Source organism: Schistocerca nitens, chromosome 6 (genome assembly GCF_023898315.1).
Source record: "Schistocerca nitens isolate TAMUIC-IGC-003100 chromosome 6, iqSchNite1.1, whole genome shotgun sequence".
Lineage (NCBI taxonomy): Eukaryota > Metazoa > Arthropoda > Insecta > Orthoptera > Acrididae > Schistocerca > Schistocerca nitens.
Window position 1 is genome coordinate 576,719,179 of NC_064619.1, and position 24,611 is coordinate 576,743,789.

At 42.3% G+C, this 24,611-nt stretch overlaps 1 protein-coding gene and 1 pseudogene across 1 annotated transcript in view; both read left to right on the plus strand.

Annotated features, from left to right (window-relative positions):
* Positions 1–18,024, plus strand: part of LOC126263483 (SET domain-containing protein SmydA-8-like) — an 86,104-nt gene extending 68,080 nt beyond the window's left edge. The window contains exons 5-6 of the mRNA XM_049960575.1: positions 5,794–5,889; positions 17,837–18,024. Of these exons, the coding sequence (XP_049816532.1) occupies positions 5,794–5,889; positions 17,837–18,024 (284 nt within the window). The remainder of the gene's footprint in view (positions 1–5,793; positions 5,890–17,836) is intronic.
* On the plus strand, positions 7,374–7,491 carry LOC126263792 (5S ribosomal RNA; annotated as a pseudogene).
* Positions 18,025–24,611: the final 6,587 nt, after the last annotated feature.

The following is a 24,611-nucleotide window of genomic DNA, read 5'->3' on the forward strand; positions in this document are numbered from 1 at the left end:
GCATGAGCAGGATCTTTATTTCAGCATTATCGGTGAGCAAGACTTGTGCTTTCTTCTATACCTTCATGACTAATGTGGTGTGTACATCCCGCTTTCGAAGATGAGAATAGCATTTTTCAGAATCTGTACACATACACCATGACTGGATGAACAGTCAGGCAGCCTATCGCACCTCGACTGGTCCGCTACATCAGCCAGATCCCATAGCAAATGACTGACACTGTTTGGAGGAGCGGGTGAGGCGCAGCAGTAAACACCCAAACAACTGAGTAGCTCTTCGTGAACTTATCATCAGTGGGTGGCTTCAGTTGCGTAAGGCATGCCTGATAAATCTTGTGAGTTCTCTTCCACGCCAAATGGAGGACATTAGAGTTTTCTTACAATTCAACTCCTGTTCCTGACTCCATTCATAATGAATTGCTTCAACACCTCCACAATGCCAATATCTCCTCCAGGTGTTTAACCGTATGTGGTGCCAAGATATTTTCCCCTCTTGGTGGAGGGGACGGTATTGTGATTCCTGTCCTTAAGCTTGTCAAGGATCCGTTGTGCCTTGATAGTTACCAGCCCTTTAGCATGACCAGTGTCCCCTGCAAGTTACTACAATGGATGATGGCTCGTTGGCTCAGTTAGGTCTTTTTATCTCGGGACCTTTTATCTCCTTATGAGTGCGACTTTTGGGACGGACGGTCTCTGATTGATTCTAGCCTATTCATACTACTGACTCTTTATTTTTGCAGAGAGTGTCTGTACCATCTCCCGAAGTGCCTGCCAAGTGCTAACGTCGTATCTACGCCCTGCCGCATCTAATGGAAGACATTGCACAAACAAAAGATTATGCATCAATTTCATTTGAGAACAAATTAGTTTATTTCTACTGTTCTTCGCCTATTTCAGTCAATCAACTGAAAGAACTGAATTCCTTTCCGGTTAACACGACATGATATTATTATGAGTTGTGAGTAGAACTAAGATTTTTTATTACAGGGCATATATTTTTCCTCTAGACAGACATATTGCTTAGATACAGGTTTGATATGAAAAAACTAAATGAGAAGCTGTAATTTGTTAAATCATTTTTGGACTCATATGACCATTTCCCTCTGTCAGAGCATAGTTTAGTAAATAAATGGTCACATTCGTTACATTTTCAATCTTTCAAGAAGTAAAAAAACGTTGCTCATGCGGTTTCTTTCTTCCGTGTAGGTTTCTCAAAACTGTGCCTCTCATTTTGTTTTCTGGAAAATGGTAAGACAAGTCTCTCATTGTCTTATTCAATCTTGTTGAAGTCTGGAGCATGTGCAGTGTAGGTTAAAAAATGCGTAAAGTAATGCGAAATATTCAAGTAAAATTACAACAGTTTGTGTCTCAATATAGTGAGAAACTATTTGCGACTGATGTCAAAATACTGTTTATAAACTGTGCGACGTAAGAGTACCTGCGGACAAGTCATTTAACGTTCAGCACCACGTACCAAACAGAAAAACACAGTCTTGGAATGCAGCCAGTGCCCCTTGGTAAATCCCACCACCTTCTGTTAAGAACTTCGCACTGCTTTCCTTTGTGATGACATTCCATTAGCTAAACTGAACAATCCAAAGTTAGAAAAATACACAGGCAAATCTCTTCCTGATTCTTTCACGTTAAGAAAAGGCTAGGAGAAAGGAATGCAACAAATCAGACAACGGATTACAAATAACAAATATGTGTGTGTCAATGAACTGACTGTACGGGAAAATATATTGAGAATGTCATTTTGCGAACTTTAGAAGAAAATGGTCTAGGCGAAAAGTTTCTAATGAACTGTGAACATTTTTTTTTAAATTCATCTTTTATTCTACATGTCTAAAAGTTTTACAGTATGTAGATACATCCTTTAGGAACAATATTTTCATTTCTCCACATAATTTTCATCCCTCTCAACTGTCTTACGCCATCTTGGAACCAGCGCCTGTATACCCGCACGGTAAATTTCTGGACCAACCTGTTGGAGCCACTGTTTGGCAGCGTGCACAAGGGAGTCATCATCTTCAAACCTTGTTTCACGAAGAGAGACTTTCAGTTTTCCAAAGAGACGATAGTCACATGGAACCGGTCAGGACGGTAAGGTGGGTGTTTCAGTGTTGTCCATCCGAGTTTTGTGATCGCTTCCGTGATTTTTTGACTGACATGTGGCCGTGCATTGTCGTGCAACAGCAAAACATCCTGCTTTCGCCGATTTGGTAGAACACGACTCAGTCGAGCTTGAAGTTTCTTCAGTGTCGTCACATATGCATCAGAATTTATGGTGGTTCCACTTGGCATGATGTCCACAAGCAAGAGTCTTTCGGAATCGAAAAACACCGTAGCCATAACTTTTCCAGCAAAAGGTGTGGTTTTGAATTTTTTTTTTTTTTTACCTTGGGTGAATTTGCATGATGCCACTCAATTGATTCTCTCTTCGTCTCTGGTGAAAAATGATTGAGCCATGTTTCGTCACCTGTCGCAATTCCTCCAAGAAATTCATCTACACCATTTTCGTACTGTTCCAAAAGTTCGCTGCATACCGTTTTTCTTGTTTCTTTGTGAGCCACTGTCAACATCCTGGGAACCCACCTGGCACAAACCTTTTTTAACGCCAATACTTTCAGTATTCTGCAAACACTTCCTTCCCCTGTCTCAACGTACCGTGACAATTCGCTCACTGTGATGCGTCTGTCAGCAGTCTCCAGTTCGTTAACTCTCTGCACATTGTCTGGAGTGTGTGCAGTACGAGGCCTGCCGCTGCGAGGACAATCCTCAATATTGCCGTGCCAGCTTTCATCACGTAACCTGCTTGCCCACTGACTAACTGTACTGCGATCGACAGCAGCATCTCCATACACCTTTTTTAACCTTTTGTGGATGTTTCCCAATCTCTCGTTTTCACAACACAGGAATTCTATGACAGCACGTTGCTTCTGACGAACGTCAAGTGTAGCAGCCATCTTGAAGACATGCTGTGACGGCGCCACTCACCGGAACAAGTTGAACTAAGTTTGAAAACAAGCGGGAAGGATGTATCTACACACTGTAAAACTTTCACACATGCAGAATGAAATTTGTATTTTTACAAAAAAGTGTGAATTTCTTTTGGAGTGACCCTCATATATCTGCAGACAACAAGCTTCCATCATCCTGCACAATGCGGTATTGCATTACGTACATTAGTTCGTAGAGCACATATGGTATCTGATCCTGAAAGCCTGTCGAGTTAACATTTGTTGTGTGAATTAGTTATTAGTTCTGTTTCTCATACAAGCAAATACATCATGGTTCCTACCGACCAATGTGCTAGATATCATACATTTAAAATGAGATATGGTTGCTTGATACTAATAGTTCAGTAATGGCTCTGAGCACTATGGGACTTAACATCTATGGTCATCAGTCCCCTAGAACTTAGAACTAATTAAACCTAACTAACCTAAGGACAGCACACAACACCCAGCCATCACGAGGCAGAGAAAATCCCTGACCCCGCCGGGAATCGAACCCGGGAACCCGGGCGTGGGAAGCGAGAACGCTACCGCACGACCACGAGATGCGGGCTAATAGTTCAGTACGAGGGCAGTTCAATAAGTAATGCAACACATTTTTTTTCTGAAACAGGGGTTGTTTTATTCAGCATTGAAATACACCAGGTTATTCCCCAATCTTTTAGCTACACAACACTATTTTTCAACGTAATCTCCATTCAATGCTACGGCCTTACGCCACCTTGAAATGAGGGCCTGTATGCCTGCACGGTACCATTCCACTGGTCGATGTCGGAGCCAACGTCGTACTGCATCAATAACTTCTTCATCATCCGCGTAGTGCCTCCCACGGATTGCGTCCTTCATTGGGCCAAACATATGGAAATCCGACGGTGCGAGATCGGGGCTGTAGGGTGCATGAGGAAGAACAGTCCACTGAAGTTTTGTGAGCTCCTCTCGGGTGCGAAGACTTGTGTGAGGTCTTGCGTTGTCATGAAGAAGGAGAAGTTCGTTCTGATTTTTGTGCCTACGAACACGCTGAAGTCGTTTCTTCAATTTCTGAAGAGTAGCACAATACACTTCAGAGTTGATCGTTTGACCATGGGGAAGGACATCGAACAGAATAACCCCTTCAGCGTCCCAGAAGACTGTAACCATGACTTTACCGGCTGAGGGTATGGCTTTAAACTTTTTCTTGGTAGGGGAGTGGGTGTGGCGCCACTCAATTGATTGCCGTTTTGTTTCAGGTTCGAAGTGATGAACCCATGTTTCATCGCCTGTAACAATCTTTGACAAGAAATTGTCACCCTCAGCCACATGACGAGCAAGCAATTCCGCACAGATGGTTCTCCTTTGCTCTTTATGGTGTTCGGTTAGACAACGAGGGACCCAGCGGGAACAAACCTTTGAATATCCCAACTGGTGAACAATTGTGACAGCACTACCAACAGAGATGTCAAGTTGAGCACTGAGTTGTTTGATGGTGATCCGTCGATCATCTCGAACGAGTGTGTTCGCACGCTCCGTCATTGCAGGAGTCACAGCTGTGCACGGCCGGCCCGCACGCGGCAGATCAGACAGTCTTGCTTGACCTTGCAGCGATGATGACACACGCTTTGCCCAACGACTCACCGTGCTTTTGTCCACTGCCAGATCACCGTAGACATTCTGCAAGCGCCTATGAATATCTGAGATGCCCTGGTTTTCCACCAAAAGAAACTCGATCACTGCCCGTTGTTTGCAACACACATCCGTTACAGACGCCATTTTAACAGCTCCGTACAGCGCTGCCACCTGTCGGAAGTCAATGAAACTATACGAGACGAAGCGGGAATGTTTGAAAATATTCCACAAGAAATTTCCGGTTTTTTCAACCAAAATTGGCCGAGAAAAAAAAATGTGTTGCATTACTTATTGAACTGCCCTCGTATTTTAGCTTCAGATACACTTTTATTTGTATTTTTTTGTTTCATTGGGCAGTTTTATCTGCTCCCCTTGCATATGATTTGTACCCAGGATGAAATGGACGATAGCTCTCTTTGCACTGAATGTAATTTTTCCACAACTATTTCCAAAATATGTTTTTACATTGATATGATTAGACACACACATATGTATGTGTAAATATTAATAGAGTTGTGATATCATTATCTGATCTTACACGCCTTACATATTTTCATTATCAACCCTTATATGCCAATTTATATTATTACACTACCAATTTTTCTTTTTCCATTGTAGTGTATATTTAACCTTTTTCTATGTCTAGAATAGATTTTTTCAACATGATTTAGTAACTAAATGAATGAAGCAGCACCAGCAATATCTTTAGTTTTGTTTGCCTGTGATCGATCCCTGCTTGTTTACAATCAGCTGATGATATCTGTGCTCACACATCTGACAGGCCATCTGTTGAGTGCATATATTTGATTGTTCATTTGACATTCAGTAAGACTGATGACTCTGTGTTAGTATATTGTGTTTTTTGTCTGACATGATATGATTAGTAAATAAAGTATCAACTTTTGAAGTATTAGATTATACCATCTCACTTACACCAACTGTATCCTATGCTTTTATGGTTGTTCCATGCCTTTTTTTGCGCCATGCAGATATTGTGAAGATGGTTACTAACCAAAGTTGATAGTAGTGATGATGAAGAATTAATAGAAACCGACTTGTCTTTCATTCATAAAACACAGTACTTAACAGCTGTTGGCAGTCGCCTTAAAAAAAGGTCCAATAAAGAGTACTTAAGCAGCGCAAAGTGCTGAGAGACTGGAACGCGTTGTTGCAGAGCTGTCGGACGACCAGCTGAGCTGGAAGGAGGCAGCGTGCGGTGAACTTCTGGGGCTGTTAGGGCAGCTGCGCGCGGGCCGCACCAGGCTAACAGGTCAGTTGCGTCATGATCTTCCCACTTATCCTGCTATTAATCTGTTCTAATCGTCATAGATCTTACACTTGTGTCAGTGGATTTTGGGCTCGCAACAGCGAAGTCAAGAGCACCGTCGCTCAGAAGAGGCTGAGGGAATATGGTTAAAACAGTTGAAAGTACAATTCCACTCTGTCCTCATTAATCCCATACTCACCTACCCAGTACATACACAGCCATGGAGAGCGTAAAATTTCAGACTTTATCATTGCAACAATGTATAATTATTATTTTTAATACCAAGTAGGCTGTTAAGTTTGATTGCTTTTATAAGAGGTTAAAGTACTTTCAAAAATACCTTATTTAAAAAGGCAGCTAAAAAGTATCTGTTATGCAATACATTTTATACATTGAATGATTACTTAGATAAAACAGAGTAGGGGTTTGATAAAAAAGTTATACAAATAAAAAATAATAATAATAATGATGATTAAAAAACACCTAACATTCCACACAACACTTTCACTTTATGTTTTTTCCTTCTTTTTTCCTTTCTAGAAATACTTACCCTCAATCTATGCATAGCACAATACTAACACCTCTTCCTCTTTCTCAACATCTCACTCATTATGGAGGGACGCTGCCTCAGTTTTCAGCATAGAAAATGGGAAGTTGCGGTGCAGAAAATGGCCCAGAGATCACCAGTGTGTGTGTGTGTGTGTGTGTGTGTGTGTGTGTGTGTGCGTGTGTGTGTGTGTGTGTGTGTGTGTGTGTGAAGTGTTATGAAAAAATGTGTGTATAGTGTGTGCAGCGACTGATAGTGAGACATGAGTGAATAGTGTGGCATTACATTATTTTATAAGTTATAAAAATGTATTCAAAATGGTTCAAATGGCTCTGAGCACTATGGGACTTAACTTCTGAGATCATCAGTCCCCTAGAACTTAGAGCTACTTAAACCTAACTAACCTAAGAACATCACACACATCCATGCCCGAGGCAGGATTCGAATCTGCGACCGTAGCGGTCGCGCGGTTCTAGACTGTAGCGCCTAGAACCGCTCGGCCACTACGGCCGGCTAAAAATGTATTGTATACCAGGAGTAAATCTAATGGCTGTCTCTAACTAGAAGTCTGTAAATATTTGTGTATACGAATTAGTTTATTTTGAATTGATCTAAACTTGTAAATACTTTGACATGTACTATATCCTGTAAAAAAGGATCTACGGATGAATAAAGCTGCTGCTGCTACTACTACTACTACTGCCTATTTAGCATTAACTGCCATTGTGAGGCTATTTCCATGTAAAAGGTACATACTTTTGATACATCATTTCTAATTTTATAGATAATTATTATATGGATTTCATTATTATACATTTTTACATGTGTCTGATGGATTTGACATCTATGCGATTTCAGTGGCTCTGTCACTGTCTGTTTGCTTGTTAGTTACGTTCCGTTGGTGTTACTGATGTAATAATGGTTGGTTACGACCTTACCTGCCAACGGCCTTGCCGCAGTGGTAACACCGGTTCCCGTCAGATCACCGAAGTTAAGCCCTGTCGGGCTGGGCTAGCACTTGGATGGGTGACCATCCGGTCTGCCGAGCGCTGTTGGCAAGCGGGGTGCACTCAGCCCTTGTGAGCAAACTGAGGAGCTACTTGACTGAGAAGTAGCGGCTCCGGTCTCGGAAACTGACATACGACCGGGAGAGCGGTGTGCTGGCCACATGCCCCTCCATATCGGCATTCAGTGACGCCCATGGACTGAGGATGACACGGCGGCCGGTCGTTACCGTTGGGCCTTCATGGCCTGTTCGCGAGGAGTTTAGTTTTTAGTTTAGTACCACCTTACCTGACTTGTTACCTTATGTAGTTGTCAGATTATATTCTTCGTATAAGTATTTTCGTGTTAGCTTGTTTGAGAAAGAATCCAGCGATACAGTATAGTGATAGGCAGTATTGATTATCATAGCTGTTACGTAGGTATCGATTTTCCATGTGACACCTCTGGATGTTATCACTAAAGTTTAAAAAAATGGTTCAAATGGCTCTGAGCACTATGGGACGCAACTGCTGTGGTCATAAGTCCCCTAGAACTTAGAACTACTTAAACCTAACTAACCTAAGGACAGCACACAACACCCAGCCATCACGAGGCAGAGAAAATCCCTGACCCCGCCGGGAATCGAACCCGGGAACCCGGGCGTGGGAAGCGAGAACGCTACCACACGACCACGAGATGCGGGCCACTAAAGTTTATTTTCGTAAACGAATTTCGGTTTAGCCTGTGTTTAGTTCAAATGGTTCAAATGGCTCTGAGCACTACGGGAATTAACATCTGAGGTCATCAGTCCCCTAGAGCTCAGAACTGCTTAAACCTAACTAACCTAAGGACATCACACACATTCATGCCCGAGGCAGGATTCGAACCTGCGACCGTAGCAGTTACGAGGTTCAGGACTGAAGCGTCTAGAAGCGCTCGACCACCGTGGCCGGCTGTGTTTAGTCCTATGCATTTGTTTGTATTCAATTATAAATGGAATTAAACACTTCTTTTTTGGTATGTATGTTCTATACAGTCTTTTTAATTTTCATAGGTTTGTCTTCTTACCAGCTTGTTTTCTAGCATTGCTGTATGGTTACAGCATTCTTTGTTCGAATCCATATCTTATTTTGAATTTAGTTATAATGTATTCTCTGGCTGCCTCGTACTATTTGTTCTTATGCACTTGTGCACTGTCCCCCCTAATGCCTGTGTTTCAGGTCGTCTTCTTCATTTGCAATTGTTTGCTGTTTTTTCTGTTAGAAGATTGTTTAACTTTTTACTAATAAGATGTGCTGTGCTGTGTACCAATAGGCGGTCCGGAGCTGTAAGATTCGCATACTAAAAAAGATACAATTTTAGATCACAAACTCAGTCGTGTAAAACAAAATCACCAACGTGTCTGAAATCAGGAATGCAAGATTCTGATAAATTCTGATGGGTAGAAACCTCACCATTAGATACCAAGAACACGATAGTGACAGTAACAGCAATCCATCTACTTTTTTTCTATCGCCTAAAGGCCGAACAGCACACAGCATATAAAGCAATCTGTGCAAATTTTACGCATAACATCAAAAGGACCACTAACGAACTTCCTCAAAGAGATGGATATCTATGTAAATACACACAACTACCCGCAAAAAATATCGAATGAGCAAATCGACCTGAAACACTGGCAATGCATATGGAACTTTATTGAATTTTTCCACCAGGACCATAGACAGATTCATAAAACAAATAATACGAGACAACCAGAAATGATGTTATAGCTAAATTCAAACCATACGGCATCACTGCAAAATCTGTCAACAAGCAGACAGAAGACCCAATTACGAAAATTAAAAGGAATGTATCGTACATAAGAAAGAAACGTGTAATTCCATTTATAACTGAATACATAGGACTAAACACAGCCTGTACCGAAATCCGTTTACGAAAATAGATTACAATGACAGCATCAAGCTACGTCACATTGACATGCACAGATCGATACCTACGTAACAGGGTGGGCGACTGCAATGTTTTCTCTGGTACACATGGTGGAACCAGTAGGGACTACCAACACCATTCGACGAAATTTGAACACAATCTGAATTAACAAATGGTGTTTATGCTTTCTAAGCACTCCTGATCACGGAAGGGTGCGACATTGACACATGCATGAATAAAACGGCAAAGAGTTCTCTAAGACCTTCCAGTTCGACAACACGCTCGGTACCACCCGCACACCTTCGTCGAGCACTTTGATGCATCCATTCCTAGACGGCTCAGATTGTGCACACTTGCAAACAGGCGTTAGCGCAGCGGTGCTTCTCAGCCGAAGGATGTTGAAGTGGTTGCCTGCGTGATGAGTCTAGGTATTGGCCAAGGTTTGTCTCTGTACAGGTATGTTTTCAAATCGCCCGTCAAAGGTTCCTTGGTGGTACCGCGGGTGTTGCTGCACCCGGTGGCCTTCAGTGAACGTTTTGTCGTTTTATTCTTGCATTTGCAAATGTCACACTCCATCGATGATCACGCCAGAGCAGGGCAAAAAACAGGAGGGCTGAAAAAGTATGAACACCCCCCTAATGCTTCTGATCACGATCAGATTTCGTGGAAGGGCTATGAATGGGTCCCAGTGGTCCCACCCCATATACCAGAGCAAAATTGCAGTTGCGATACACTGCGAAGGGGTCAGGTCATGTTTAATGGGGCTGCAGACTCACGATGTCCTTAGATATGTATAAATGAATGCACCAAGCGAAGGGATGGATTTAATGACTCCTTTTATTTATTTATTTATTTATTTATTGATTTAACCTGGCAAGATTAGGGCCATCAGGCCCTCTCTTACATCTAACCAGGCATTCTACTTATTTTACATTCATATGTTTTAGTAGGCATGTTAAACTACATCTATTACAAAAAGTGAAATAAACAATTAGAAAGGTACACCTGGAAAAATACATACATATAGAGTTTATATTCGTAGATCATAAGTACTGTTATAATTAGACATTATTGAAGAGACAGATTTTATATAGGAGTGCTGGCAGCAGGGAGTATGAGGGAGACTCATGGTGAAGGGAGGAGAAGAATAGAGAGACATGATGAAACATAATTAAGGAAATATAAAGGAAAAGACGATTGCGTGGCTAATAGAGATAGATGAAGGGGAAGGCATCTCAGGAGCAAGATAGGAGACGCTAGCTTTGCTATTTGACAGATGAGAGGATTGGCCTTGTACATTAATTTTGTGGAGAACTTTATGAGGATGATAGTAGGAAATGCTTCAACTTCTTCTTAAAAGCAGCAGGAGATTGAATTTTGCGGAAGGTAAGGGGCAGTTTGTTCCAGAGGCGGACAGCGGCAACTGAGAAGGAGTTTGCAAAAGTTTTTGTTTTGTGAGTGGGCACAGTTAGGATACCAAATAAGAGTGGCCTCGTGTTTCGGTTATGATGGCATGACAGGTTTTTAATCTCTGAAGCAAGGTACTGGGGTGCTTGCGCAACGAGGAGTCGGTGAAGTAGACATAGAGTGTGGTAGTCACGCAATTTGTCCGGCCGCAGCCACCCTAGCTCGGAGTATGAAACACTAACATGATCATATCGGCGAATGTTGCAGGTGTAACGCACACGGGCATTCATGGTTAGCTCTAGCCGTCTTTTGTTTTCACTACTCGTGCCTTTTTTAATCACATCACAATAGTGGAGGTTCGGTAGAACGAGTGCTTGCACGAGCTGGCGTTTCAAGTCCTGTGGAAATATGTTCCGAAACTTTTTGAGAGCATAGAGCCAAGCAGACGTCTTTCGGCACACTGCTACTGTATTCTCCGCCCAGTTGAGATGCTCATCCAAAGTGATACCCAAGTTCTTCACTGTTTTCTGATATGGTATTGGAGTACCGTCGAGCAGAGTAGGAGGTAGCCGTTCGCGGAAATCTGAACTTATTAATTTCTGATGGGCTATTAAGATTACTTGCGTCTTTTTTGCATTTAGTTTAAGCCCCAGGTTTTTCGCCCATGTCACTACTGAAGACAGATCACCATTCATCTGAGCGATTGCAGTGTTTACATCTTCAGGTCTGACGCTTAGGTAGAGCTGGAGGTCGTCGGCATAGAAATGATATTTACAGGACAGAACCGACGAAATATCGTTGACATATAGAGAAAACAAAAGTGGTCCTAAGACTGATCCTTGTGGCACTCCCGAGGAAACATGTTTCCAGGAAGATTTTTATTTATGCAGACAACACACTGCTGTCTGTCTTTTAAGTAGCTTTCAAACCATCTCATTGCACTATCAGAGAAATTAAGCTGTTGCATTTTTCTGAGCAATATGTCAAAGTTAACAGTGTCAAAAGCTTTGCTGAAGTCCAGTAGCGTCAATATTGTTGCTTTCCATTGTCGATGGCATATTTCAGGTCATCAGTTACTTAAATTAGAGCAGTGTTTGTGCTGTGATGTTTACGGAAACCAGATTGAAATTTGTCATATAGGTTGAATTCATGCAAGTGTTCAGTGATTTGGTCATGAACAATATATTCAAGTGCTTTGGAAACAGCAGGCAGTATGCTAATTGGTCGGTAATCACTAGGCAGTTGCGGGTTTTCGATCTTAGGGATGGGTCGAATTATGCTTCTTTTCCCTGCAGTGGGGTATATTCCGTTCACGAGGGAAAAATTAAATATGTCAGTTAAGACAGGTACTAAGATATCGGCAACATTCTTAATCATGGTTATACCGATACTGTCGTTGCCTATTGCATCAGAAGAGATTCTCATTATTGCTTTTCTTACCGTATTTGTTGTTACATATTTTAGATGGAAGGTATCGTTGTTAGTTATCCTGTTTGGGGATTCTTGTGGACGGTAATTATCAGCCGTGCGGGTATTCAGAGGTGCAGAGAAGAATTCATTTAATTCTTTAGCTGACACATGAAAAGTAGTTTCCGATTTTGCCTTTCCGACCCCCAAGCTACGGAGATTCTTCCATAGAGTCGTGGGCGTCAGATCGCTGCATACAAGGTAGCGAGCGTGCCTGATTTTAGCATTGCGAATGCATTGTTTCACTCTGTTCCGTAGCTTTCTATATTCTTCGAAACGCTCGGGTTTCCGATCTGCCTTGAAACGCCTGTGGGCAGCATCCCTATTAGTCATCATTTGACGCAATTCAGCTGTCAGCCATGGAGCAGGAGATTTTCTTACACGGATTGTGCGCACAGTTGCATGTTTGTCATAGAGGGCAGTGAGTTTATCACCAAGTTCATTAATTTTGCCGTCGATTGTAGGTTCTCTGATTATTTGATGCCATGAGATTTCTGAGCAATCGGCTGTTAGAGCGTCAAGGTCAATACGTTTCATATTCCTACAAGTTATGTAGCGCGATTTGATCCTTGGGGGCTGCACAGAGTAGGCCAGGAATATTACATCATGTGCTGAGAGGCCAGGGGCCGATGTTTGACCAACATCTCTTACTTTGTCAGTCTGTTTCGTTGTGATTACGTCTATAAGAGTATGACTGTGCGCCGTATGGTGTGTAGGTTGTAATGGAAGAATGTTCATGCTATTGCAACTAAACAGTCTTCTTACAAGGGAACCTCCCCATCGCACCCCCCTCAGATTTAGTTATAAGTTGGCACAGTGGATAGGCCTTGGAAAACTGAACACAGATCAACCGAGAAAACAGGAAGAAGTTGTGTGGAACTATGAAAAAAATAAACAAAATATACAAACTGAGTAGTCCATGTGCAACAAAGGCAACATCAAGGACAATTTGCGCTAAGAAGTGCAGTGGTCCCGTGGTTAGCGTGAGTAGCTGCGGAGCGAGAGGACCTTGATTCAAATCTTCCCTCAAGCGAAAAGTTTAATTTTTTAATTTCAGTTTATGTGACAAACTCTTATGTTTTCATCACTTTTTTGGGAGTGATTATCACATCCACAAGAAAACGTAAATCGGGAAATGTAGAAGAATTTTTTCCCCTTTCGCCAAGTGTACAAGTTAGGTGGGTCGACAACATATTCCTCTCATGTAACGCACATGCCGTCACCAGTGTCGTATAGAATCTATCAGACGTGTTTTCCAATGGAGGAATCGGTTGACCTATGATCTTGCGATCAAATGTTTTTGGTTCCCATTGGAGAAGCACATCCTTTCGTCTACTAATCGCACGGTTTTGCTGTGCAGTCGCAAAACACAGACACTAAACTCATTACAGTGAACAGAGACGTCAATGAACGAACGGACAGATCATAACTTTGCGAAAATAAATAAACTAAACTTTTCACTCGAGGGAAGACTTGAGCCAAGGACCTCCTGTTCTGAAACTGCTCACGCTAACCACGGGACCACGGCGCTCCTGAGCTTGCACTCTCCTTGATGTTGCCTATCTTGCGTATGGACTACTCAGTTTGTATATTTTTGCTTATTTTTTCATAGTTCCACACAACTTCTTCCTGTTTTCTCGATTGATCTATGTTCAGTTTTTCAAGGCCTATCCACTGTGCCAACTAATAACTAAATCTGAGGGGGGTGCGATGGGGAGGTTCCCTTGTTAGGTTTATTGCGGAGGGAGTGTCTCTTAGCAGGTCTATGTTCAAGTCACCCATTACGATGACATGTTCGTATTGACACTGAAGTGAATGTAATTCCGACTGGAAGGAACTCGTTGAGCTTATTTTTGGCGGCTTGTACACGACGCCAGTCAAGAATTTCCGACTTTGTATATTTATTTCAATGAACATGAATTCAGCCTCTTTTTCTTCAGCAGGATTTGACGTACATAAGACTTTCGCTTTGAGATCTGTTCGTATATACGCGCCGACCCCGCCACCTCGCTTTTTTGATTTGTCTGCCCTAAGAAATGTGTACTCTGGGAGATGAATAGATGCAGAGGATATGTGTGGTTTCAACCACGTTTCGGATAAGAGGATTACGTGGTAGTTTAGTTGGTCGAAGAGGAGGCTAAGTTCTTCGTAATGTGCAGGTAGAGACTGGATGTTGCAGTGAGCTGCTAAAAGCTCTGACGCGTTCCGCTGAGCAGCCTGGAGTAGGGTGGCAGACTGGTTTGTCCCTTTGTTAGGCACTACCTGGCGCGAGGGGCACTGGCCGCTGCTTCCGCCAAGTGACATAACACAGGGGTGTCCGAGATTTTGCGCGCCCTGTGTGTGACACCGCGAGTGCCTAAAGAAAGGCGACTGCAAGAGGTTTCCTGAGGTTGCGGGAGTATAGAAAATGGATTAGTGGTATTCGGTGCAAGGAGAATATGACCAAAATAGAGACGGCTGTGTGTCACTGTGTATCCTATGTCGTAAGAGGAGAAATGTAATTAGCGTATTTGAAACAGCTTAGGGTGGAAATAAGGGAAAGGGGAGTGATTTAAGAGGCCGATGCTGCCAGCAGAAAGAAGTAAGCTTAATAATTAATAGATTATCGTAGGAAGCTAGAATTAAATTGAAATTTACTAAAGTGATACTGGTAGTGATTATCGTAGGAAGCTACAATTAGATTGAAATTTACTAAAGTGATACTGATAGTGATTTTTGTTATGAACAGTTTAAACCGAAGAGATGGGTGATTAATGAACTAAAGGAGAGACTAATAATTGCAATAGAACTATTACGGAATGGAAGAGAATAAACTGAGAAAATGAAAAAAGTATTAGCAGTAATTAAAATTAAGTAATGGTTAGAGCTACAGACACAAAAAAAATAGTAAAAAGTTAATACAGTTACAAAAGCATTTAGTTGAAGGTACAAATATGGGTATAATTAAAAAGTTAATACAATTACAAGACTATATCTGAGTATAGGTCTGTTACAATTTGCAAATGGTGTTAAGTTTTGGCTGGTGTAGCTTCACTTAATACTATTCAGTTCTGTCATGTTTGTGACTGTCTTCTTTCCAGCTGCTGTCTTAATGATTACTCTGCCATCCTGAGTCCACACATTCTGAAGACCGAAATGGGATATGGCACTGTTTAAAATCTTTAGCCATTCGTGTGTCAGATCTAACTTCTTCTTCTGGGTAAAGATCTCTGCCCTTTTTCGGTATGAGACAAATTTAATTATTACAGGACGAGGTTTGGTAACACCTGGTAGTTTTCGTCCCACCCGATGGCTCCTGTCAATGTCTGCCTTGGTCACTTCAACGCCTAATTTTTCACGCGCAACCTGTATAAGCAGGTTGTCCGTGTCTTCTTCCTTATTTTCTACTACTCCAAACAGTCGTAGACTATTTCGCCTTTGGTACTGTTCTAGCTCGTCTGTTGCGGCAGATAGTTTCACTTCCTACTCTCGTGCCTTTTTCTCGTATTCAGACACAGACTTTTTTAGTGCTGTAATTTCGGCAGTATTGGCCTCAACAGTTTCACGCATTTTGGCCAATACTGCTGCCGTTACAGTATCTGATATAGTGCCTGCTATCAGAACGAAATTGTCTTTATCGCGAAGCGCAGCGTTTACCTCAGAGCGGACCAGCTCCGCTATACCGGGAGCCGCGGCCGCACCTTCCGCCAAGAGCAGTGCTGCTTCCCCGCTGCTGGACGCGCTGCTGTTCACTCTTCTGTTTACCATTTTCTCGAAAATATTGGTGGAGCACAGAAAAAAATAGCACTACTGCACAGAACACTGTTGTTTATACGATTTCCACTGGTACTAGACAACACCACCTGCGAGAACACCTTCGAATTCAACTAAATTTCGCGAGCCGAACTTAACACGTGTTACACTGCAGCCGCCATGACTCCCTGAGTCTTTTCGTGTTTATTACAAGCGGCGGTCTGTATGTAATGTTTACCTCGCCCACTCATTAGAAAGTCACGTGTTTTCAAGGCCTGAAATCGCAGTTCTGACCTCCGTTCCAGGGGTATCAAGAGAAGGGGGTGAGATGTGGGTAAGGGGCATGGGTGCGACGACCTTTCATCATCAGACTTCCAGAGTGGCGTTGGGCTGAGTTACGGTGAAATTTGGTGTCCTTGTGACATCATTAATCCACTTTAAAACTCATGCGAACTTCCGAGCTATGGCCACCTTTCCGCATGTGTCGATGCCTTGCTGTTTGAAGCATGGCCAAGTCTGAGGGTGATGTCGTTAGACGTCACACTTTTGCGACATTACAGAGGAATATACGTATATGGTGTCCGTTTTTTCGAACATGTCCGAAAGAACAGACACCATATGCATATAATGTCTATAGTTCTGGCAACACCGGCCATGACCTTCTTCTTTTGTACAGATGCGCACATATTCGCCGAACTCTTACGGGACTTGGTAAGAATGTCTTCCACGAGTAATGAGTGTGTTGGGGTGACACACTACGAATGTAGTGTGTGTGGACACATAAGGTGAGGATGTGGCTCTCGCGGGAGAGGCGCGAGATAGTCCCTGCAGTCGCGCTATCCTCTGTGCCCTCGGTAGCTCTGATGGATAGAGCGTCTGCCATGTAAACAGGAGATCCTGGGTTCGAGTCGCGGTCGGGGCACACATTTTCACCTGTCCCCGTTGATATATATCAACGCCAGTTAGCAGCTGAAGGTATTAATGTAATTCTAATTCATTACAGAGGAAGGTTGTTGGCACCTTTGAACCAAATATCAAACTTCTACATGGCATTGGGAATATAAGATGGGGTTTCATAAAGGCGACCCTTTATTTCTTTTGCGCAGTGTAAATTACAGAATAAAGGCAAGAAAAGGAAAAAAAACTCTGAAAAATGTTGCCGGCTGTTCACTTATAGAAAAATCACGAAGTGCAAGTCACCCTATCAATACATTAAAAACTGCTCCGAAATAATTTAGGGAGTAAGGCGTCCTACAAAATCTCCAAATTCTGACCGTATTAGTTTCACTGTCTGCTAACGTAGAGGCCAGATCAATTGATAAAACAACCTACAGTCTCTTTTGAGTGAATATGAAATAAATTCAGTTAAAATGTGGCGTGCTGAAGTCTGTACCCTACGAGCATGACATGTTGGAGGATGAAGTGCAACATAATAATGCAGAAGTATGCAGCGACAAATTATTTAAGAACTTGAGAGATCGAAATGAGTTTTTGATGGTCAAATTTTCCTTTACCATATATTTAGTTCTATTATATCTTCATCATATTGGCCTGTTTTCCTAAAGTAGCAAACAAAACATAAAAATCTTGTAGCGAAGATAGGAACATTCCAACGATGTTAAAACTTAATAAAATGTGTTGAACAAAACGACCTGCAGTGTAAGATCACCGTCATTATACTGTCCAGTCGTATGCAGTACTGAAAGCATCTCACAAATAGAATTCTACATTACACAGTGACGACTTTTTTAATGTAGTGCTGTGATGACTGAAGTACTGGAATTTTAACTTCGCGTAAAATCCAGGCAATAGTTACTTTCGCCTGGTGTTCCTGGAACATGAGTACTGTACTTAACAGTGTTTTCCCTCTCCCTCTTACAGGTCTGCTGATGCTGGAGCTGAGCTGCACCCTGGAAGAGAAGCTGAGGAGACAACAGGGGGAGGCTGATACCGCATTACGCGCCCAGGTGCGGACACTCATTGCAGATGCTGTGGCTGCGAGTTACTATAGCCGACTTAGCAGGCTTTCTTATTTTTGGAATTCCCCACAATCAAGACATGTACGATAGGACACCCCTGATCAAAAGTGTGTGGTCTGGACAGTATGGGGCGCCGAAATTTGCCACTGATCCAAGATCCTTCAGGTTTTTTCAAAACTGATGTAATGGATCACACTAGCTACCATGTGACACAACATTTGAAAATATGAGGATCAGTCACTAACTAAACAAACACAAATGGAGTGTGTTTCTTTGTTTTACCCTTACATACATAAAGTTATGTCTAGTACTTACGCTCTAGTTACCAAACATGGTTACCAACAGTGATATCTCTGACCCATGTGCGTTTACTCCACAGTGTAAAGTTCTTCAAGTAACCTGCAAGCATATCACATTGAGAATGGCTAAAAGTCTGTCAGCCGAACTATCAGAACAGGAATTAAGGGGAGGTTTACTATCTTTCGGTTCAAAAAATCGATTTTTTTTGTAAATTGCATTTTTGGATCCATAAAAGTGTTTAGAATCCACCCCTGAAACAGTTTTTCCGAATACGGAACTGAAATGTTTGTTATTCGCGGTTGAAAAAAGAATGCACCTCCCTGAAATCGACCTTTTCCACGCACCAGTTGTTTTCTTTCGAAGGACGAGTTATTGTACCGGTGCTTGGGAGGAAACACACAAAATTCAAATGAAAGTTTGAACGCGTGTGTTTGGCAGTTAGCCCCCAAGCATTTGCATTCTGGTGCGAAGACTGTGGAGATTGCGACTTTCCTGGCAGTGAGCAGCTTCAACGGAGGGATTCAGCAATTCTGAAGACCATGACAACGATGGACGTCACCCTGGGACTCTATTAGACTCAGTTCGCCAAGCATTCGGACGACCACCGGATTCAAGCAGTGAAAACCGCTTGTCACCGGCCGTACAAAGGGCTCTGGAACAGAGCAGGATGGCCCAGATCGAGCAAACGCCCTCTATGAAGCAGAAGAAGGACTAGTTTATGGACCCGGAATAACAAATTGAACCTAAAAATGGTTCAAATGGCTCTGAGCACTATGGGACTTAACTTCTGAGGTCATCAGTCGCCTAGAACTTAGAACTAATTAAACCTAACTAACCTAAGGACATCACACACATCCATGCCCGAGGCAGGATTCGAACCTGCGACCATAGCGGTCGCTCGGCTCCAGACTGCAGCGCCTAGAACCGCACGGTCACTCCGGCCGGCAATTGAACCTAAGTTGCATAATATTGCATATATATATGTAGTCAAAACTTCATACACGTTTTTCTCGAAATGACTATTTTTTAACGCGCGGTATGGTAACTTCAAATCTACTGAACCGATTGGCATGATTCTTTGTTTCCGCCGAAGCTAACTAAATTGTCTAGGAGTTGTGCCACTTTTATTCCGATCCATCAACTATAAATATTTTTACTTGGCCGACGAAGTCGAAAAATCGATGAAAAATACCCTTTTTTTTCAAATGGCCGCCATTTTGTTTCCTATGGTCCAAATAACTTAAGCGAGGTACAACTCCTAAAGAATCTTATATACTTCGCTAACGTCAACTCAATTTTGATTTCAGACGAGTCGACTGACCTGTGACATACCGCGTGTGGAGGTCTACATCGAAATTTTGTTTCGTTCCGATGGCACTACCGCCTTTGCTCTTCGACATTTCCGGTCGAGAATATTCCAGTTTGTAGAGGAAATATCAATAAACATTTTGACCAAATTTTTTCATTGATATCTATAACACATCACGAGAAAAAATTCTTAAAGAACATGCTTTTTTTCGGACCAAAGATAGTAAACCTCCCTTAAGAATATCCTAGATGCCCGTTTGAAAGATGTTTGAATATAGAGAGTATTTCAAAATTTCTTTTAGAGGCCTCTAGGGGTAGAAGGGGGGAAATTAAGAGATAAGACTATTATGAGGAACCCATGCCTCAAAATGTACCGTTTGGGTGTAACACATGTTTGGAGATCGGTTCTATTCGAAATCACCTACTTCACGGTACGCACACTGTGCAGATGGGCTCTGTCTCTATAATCTGTGTGTTCTGCAGAAGCCCACGGTATGGGCAATTTTTCGGGTACTCGTTGTCGCGTTCTTGTCTATGTGAAGAAGGACGTCCTCCTCTAAATCGAGAGTGCCGCGCGTCATTGGAGCAACACAGTCAACAGTCCTACTTGCGTACTTGGCAGTTTCTCGCAGTTCTCGTTGTAATCCGACGTAATTCGTGTGTTTTGTCATAATTAAGATAGGGACTCATAACAGCGTTCTCTGCTTACCTTATGTGCGTACCGTGAAGCGGGAGGTTTGAAGGTGATTCGACCTTCGAAGTTATTTCGTTTTCAAATGGCACATTTCCGGACACGGGTTCCTTATCAAAACTTTATCTATTAATTCCCGTCTATTACTCCTAGACGCCTGTAATAGGAATTGCGAAATAACCTGTGTAGTGAAGGCAGTGCCTAAGGCAAGGAACTTGAATGCTTTTAAGTGTAATCGGCAGCCTACCGAAGAGTGCCAGTCATTTATCGGATTAATATTTACGTACGCATGAAGTCTAAGGTCTTATCTACAGTAGTGTGTCAACTCGAAGAAATTACTTTTGACAAAAGCTTTCTGCGATACAGTAGGTAGCGTAAGGCTAAGTGGGGGGGGGGGGGGGGGGGCAGTGAGCCGGATGCTCCGGTCACAAAATTTCTTGGGGTGCAAAAAAATTGTAAGGTACAGATTTTTTTCATAAAATAAAATTCAGTATTTCAGGGCTTGCACAGAGCCCGCGTCATAGTTGACGTAATATATTTATGATTTTGCAACACCTGTTATTGTTTTATGTTCGGTCGTGGAAGCGAGGGTCGTCCCCACCCTCGCTCGTGGCAGCGCATGCGTAGAACAAGTGCTCCCGCTTGTATCTCGATATAATTTGTGGTGTCACCGCCAGACACCACACTTGCTAGGTGGTAGCTTAAATCGGCCGCGGTCCATTAGTACATGTCGGACCCGCGTGTCGCCACTGTCAGGATCGCAGACCGAGCGCCACCACAAGGCAGGTCTCGAGAGACGTACTAGCACTCGCCCCAGTTGTACGACGACGTTGCTAGCGACTACACTGACGAAGCCTTTCTCTCATTTGCCGTGAGACAGTTAGAATAGCCTTCAGCTAAGTTAATGGCTACGACCTAGCAAGGCGCCATTTGTACCATTGCATGTATCTCAAGATAGTCTCACTTGTATCATCAAGAATGCTGTATACCAAAGGACGATATAAAAGTTAAGTGTTCTAGTAGCTACGTTCTTTTCTTTATCACATTCATTACGAATCCTGTTCCAGACTTCGCGCCAGTCGGCGTGTGTGTACGTGTGCCCTTTCGGCTACCCGTCACTGTGGACTGGCTGCCTTGTCAGTCCACTACACAATTGTTATGTCTCTACCCCATCAAAATCTGGAAAACTTACAACAACCTTATAGAGATATGTTTTGACTGGTATGATGAAGCTCTTTATACAGGAGAACAAATTTATTCTGTTCACCGACTTGTGCCGAGGACAAAAAAGTCCACAATTACACGATGAGATTTTTCAAGATGAAGGATTGCCATTTTGAAATATAAAAGCGATACCTGCCAATCCACTCCGCTAGTGCAACCATGCGATGTTGGTGTTTTTTATCGTCAGGCAAAGAATTTGATCAAAAAGCTTCAAAACTGCTCTTGTCTTGAGAGAGAGAGAGAGAGAGAGAGAGAGAGAGAGAGAGAGAGAGAGAGAGAGAGAGAGAGAGATAGAGAGAGAAATCACATCCTGAGAAGACTGTATCAAAATTACATACCACTGTACTGTACATCACCAGCTACCCTCATCAACAATTCACGAAATGATACGTTACGTTTGGTTTGCTGCCAAACTTTGCCCTCAGAGAGAACCTTTTGAGAATGTAAACCGATTGAATATCATCCCAGCACGTGTAAATTAAAATGAAAAATAATGAACGTAAATTACTCTACAGGGTGAGTCACTAACTATTGCCACCTAGAACAACTCCGACTCGTATGATAGTAGCTGAAAGGTTTGTGGGACAAATGTCGCATGGGACAACGGGGGCCGTAATATGACGTCGGTGTTTTGTTGCTACGTGTTGTCGCGTGAGAGGTATGAAGGTCAACATGTTTTTTTTTCCTTTTTTAAATGGAATGCTATAGTTTGGTACTTACTTTCTGGTAGCGGCTATCGGGACGAATCCAGAATATAGCATCCCATAAAAAAAATAAAAAAAGTTGACCTTCATATTACACGACGCGAGCCCACCAAGGAACAAACAAATCAATGTCATATTATGGCCCCCGTTGTCCCATGCAACTTTTATACCTCAAACTTTTGAGCTCCTATCATGCTTCCAGTCCGCAGCTCGTGGTCTCGCGGTAGCGTTCTCGCTTCCCGAGCACGAGGACCCGGGTTCGATTGCCGGCGGGGTCAGGGATTTTCACCTGCCTCTAGATGGTGTTGTTGTCTTCATCATCATCATTCATCCCCATTACGGTCGGAGGAAGGCAATGGCAAACCACCTCCACAAGGACCTTGCCTAGTATGGCAGTGCGGGTCTCCCGCATCGTCCCCTACGCTCTGCCAAGGAGTATGGAACTTCATCATCAGACTTTCCAAGTTATTTTTGGTGGCAATAGTTAGTGGCTCACCATATATATGAAATTCTCGTGTAGGCCTTACAATAACTTCCTGGAAAATTATTTGCCTTTCCTTTTCATGCCTTTAATGAAAACATTAAAAATGTGTTAGATTGAGCATTACTTCGGTTTGTTTGCAGTGTAACAAAAAAACCGAAAATCAAAACAAGTCTCGGGTTACTGTTCTCTGTCCTTTCCACTGCGCCAACCGCTTCATGGACCCGCGCCTAAACTTTTTTTTTTCTTTCTTTACCCTTAACGCTTGGCCATCTGGAGTTTCCACTTCTGCCACTTACGTTTATGGCCTAGCCCTGCACCTAGCTTAGGTATGGAAGAAATTGATGGAGACGTGTAGGCGTGGTCCCATTGTCACTGTTTCTCGTACTATTCTTTCTGGTTAGGTACAGGGCTTATTGCGCACGTCCTGTCCCGACTTGTACATGTACGTACCGCCATTTATTGCAGCCTCGGCTTCCCTCTCGTGTTCAGTAGTTCCATTATGTCAACTAAAATGTTTCTACTCTGCCTAATAGCTATGTTTATTTATTAGTTGTTTATACGCATTTTTACAATTATTTAATGTTTTTGCGCAGTTTACCTCACACGTAATGTCTTTAAGAAACGAATTTGATGCCCAGTCCACGAAAAGACGAAAACCACAACAGAAACAGCTTGTTCATCTAGCTGAAATTCTTGACGGATTGGTTGCGAAAACCACTGATAGCTCCAGTTCTGTAAATACACAAGAATTTACATGTTCACGTAAACCAGAGTCCGTAAGCTTTTCACTCTCTGCAATTAATGTAGAGGTAACTTTGACTGAAAATGCTTCAACGTCTGCGCAGCAAATCACTCTCTCAGAGCAGGCTGATTTGAAGGTTTTCATTTATGTTTGTTATTGGTCAGGAAATGTAAGCGAGTGTTCGAAAAATGAACTTCTTAAATGAGGGACGTGTGAACTACAGAACAAAGACTCATTTTTTCAACAGAGATACTAGCAGAACATTTGCTAAGACTAATTTTATTTGAAGTAAGAAAATGGCAAGAGTGTTTTAAGGACATGGTTATATATTCCCGTGAAATCTGATATGTATCGCTTTCCTTGCATGCTTTTTTTTTAAGTACAAAGGTAGAAGCTCTTTTGTATAGCCATGGGGTTTTGAAACATAGAAAGAGATCAATCAAAGAGCATAAGATCATGAAAAAAGTTGTCATATGTTGAAGCGCTGGAAAACTGAGAAGAGCTTAAAATGCAACTACTGAAATGTGGAAAAATCGATGATGCTGTTCACTTAGAACAAGGTAAGTCATTTGAGAAATGGAAAGAGTCACTAACATTAATTCTCCATTGCGTATTTATCGAGATAATACTTACGTTTGCGTAGTCACTTAGAGGACCTATGTGGTAGTGATATTAAGTTTTCAAGCTAATTGCCCAATATGATCTAGCTGCGAATCATTTTCGTCCAACGTGCAGCCAGCAGAGAGCTGTATCATGTCTTATCTTTGTCCACGAAGCCAAAATGAATTTAATGAACTACTTGGTGATCATGTCAAGCGAGCGATAATTAAGAAAATTTCTAAGGCTAATTATTTCTCCACCATGTAGGATAGTACACCAAATACGAGGATATCGCTTACCGACCAAGTGTGTCTGTTAATTCGTTGTGTACGTGTTGAAGGTTCAGAAGAATCGCTACTGACTTCATTAAATTACATGGGTGATCAGCTAACGAAATTATAGAACTAATTTCTGACATATGGCAAGGAGATTGTCTAAAACTGGAGTACTGATATGGACAAGCATTTGATAATACTGGGACCATGGCTGGGCACATTTGTGGTATTCAAAGACTTGTCTTCGATATAAACTGCAAAGCTGTGATTGTGTGATGAACAGTCACTCAATCTTACTGGAGTACATGTAGCTACTGTTGAAACACAATCAGCGACTTTTTCGGAAGCT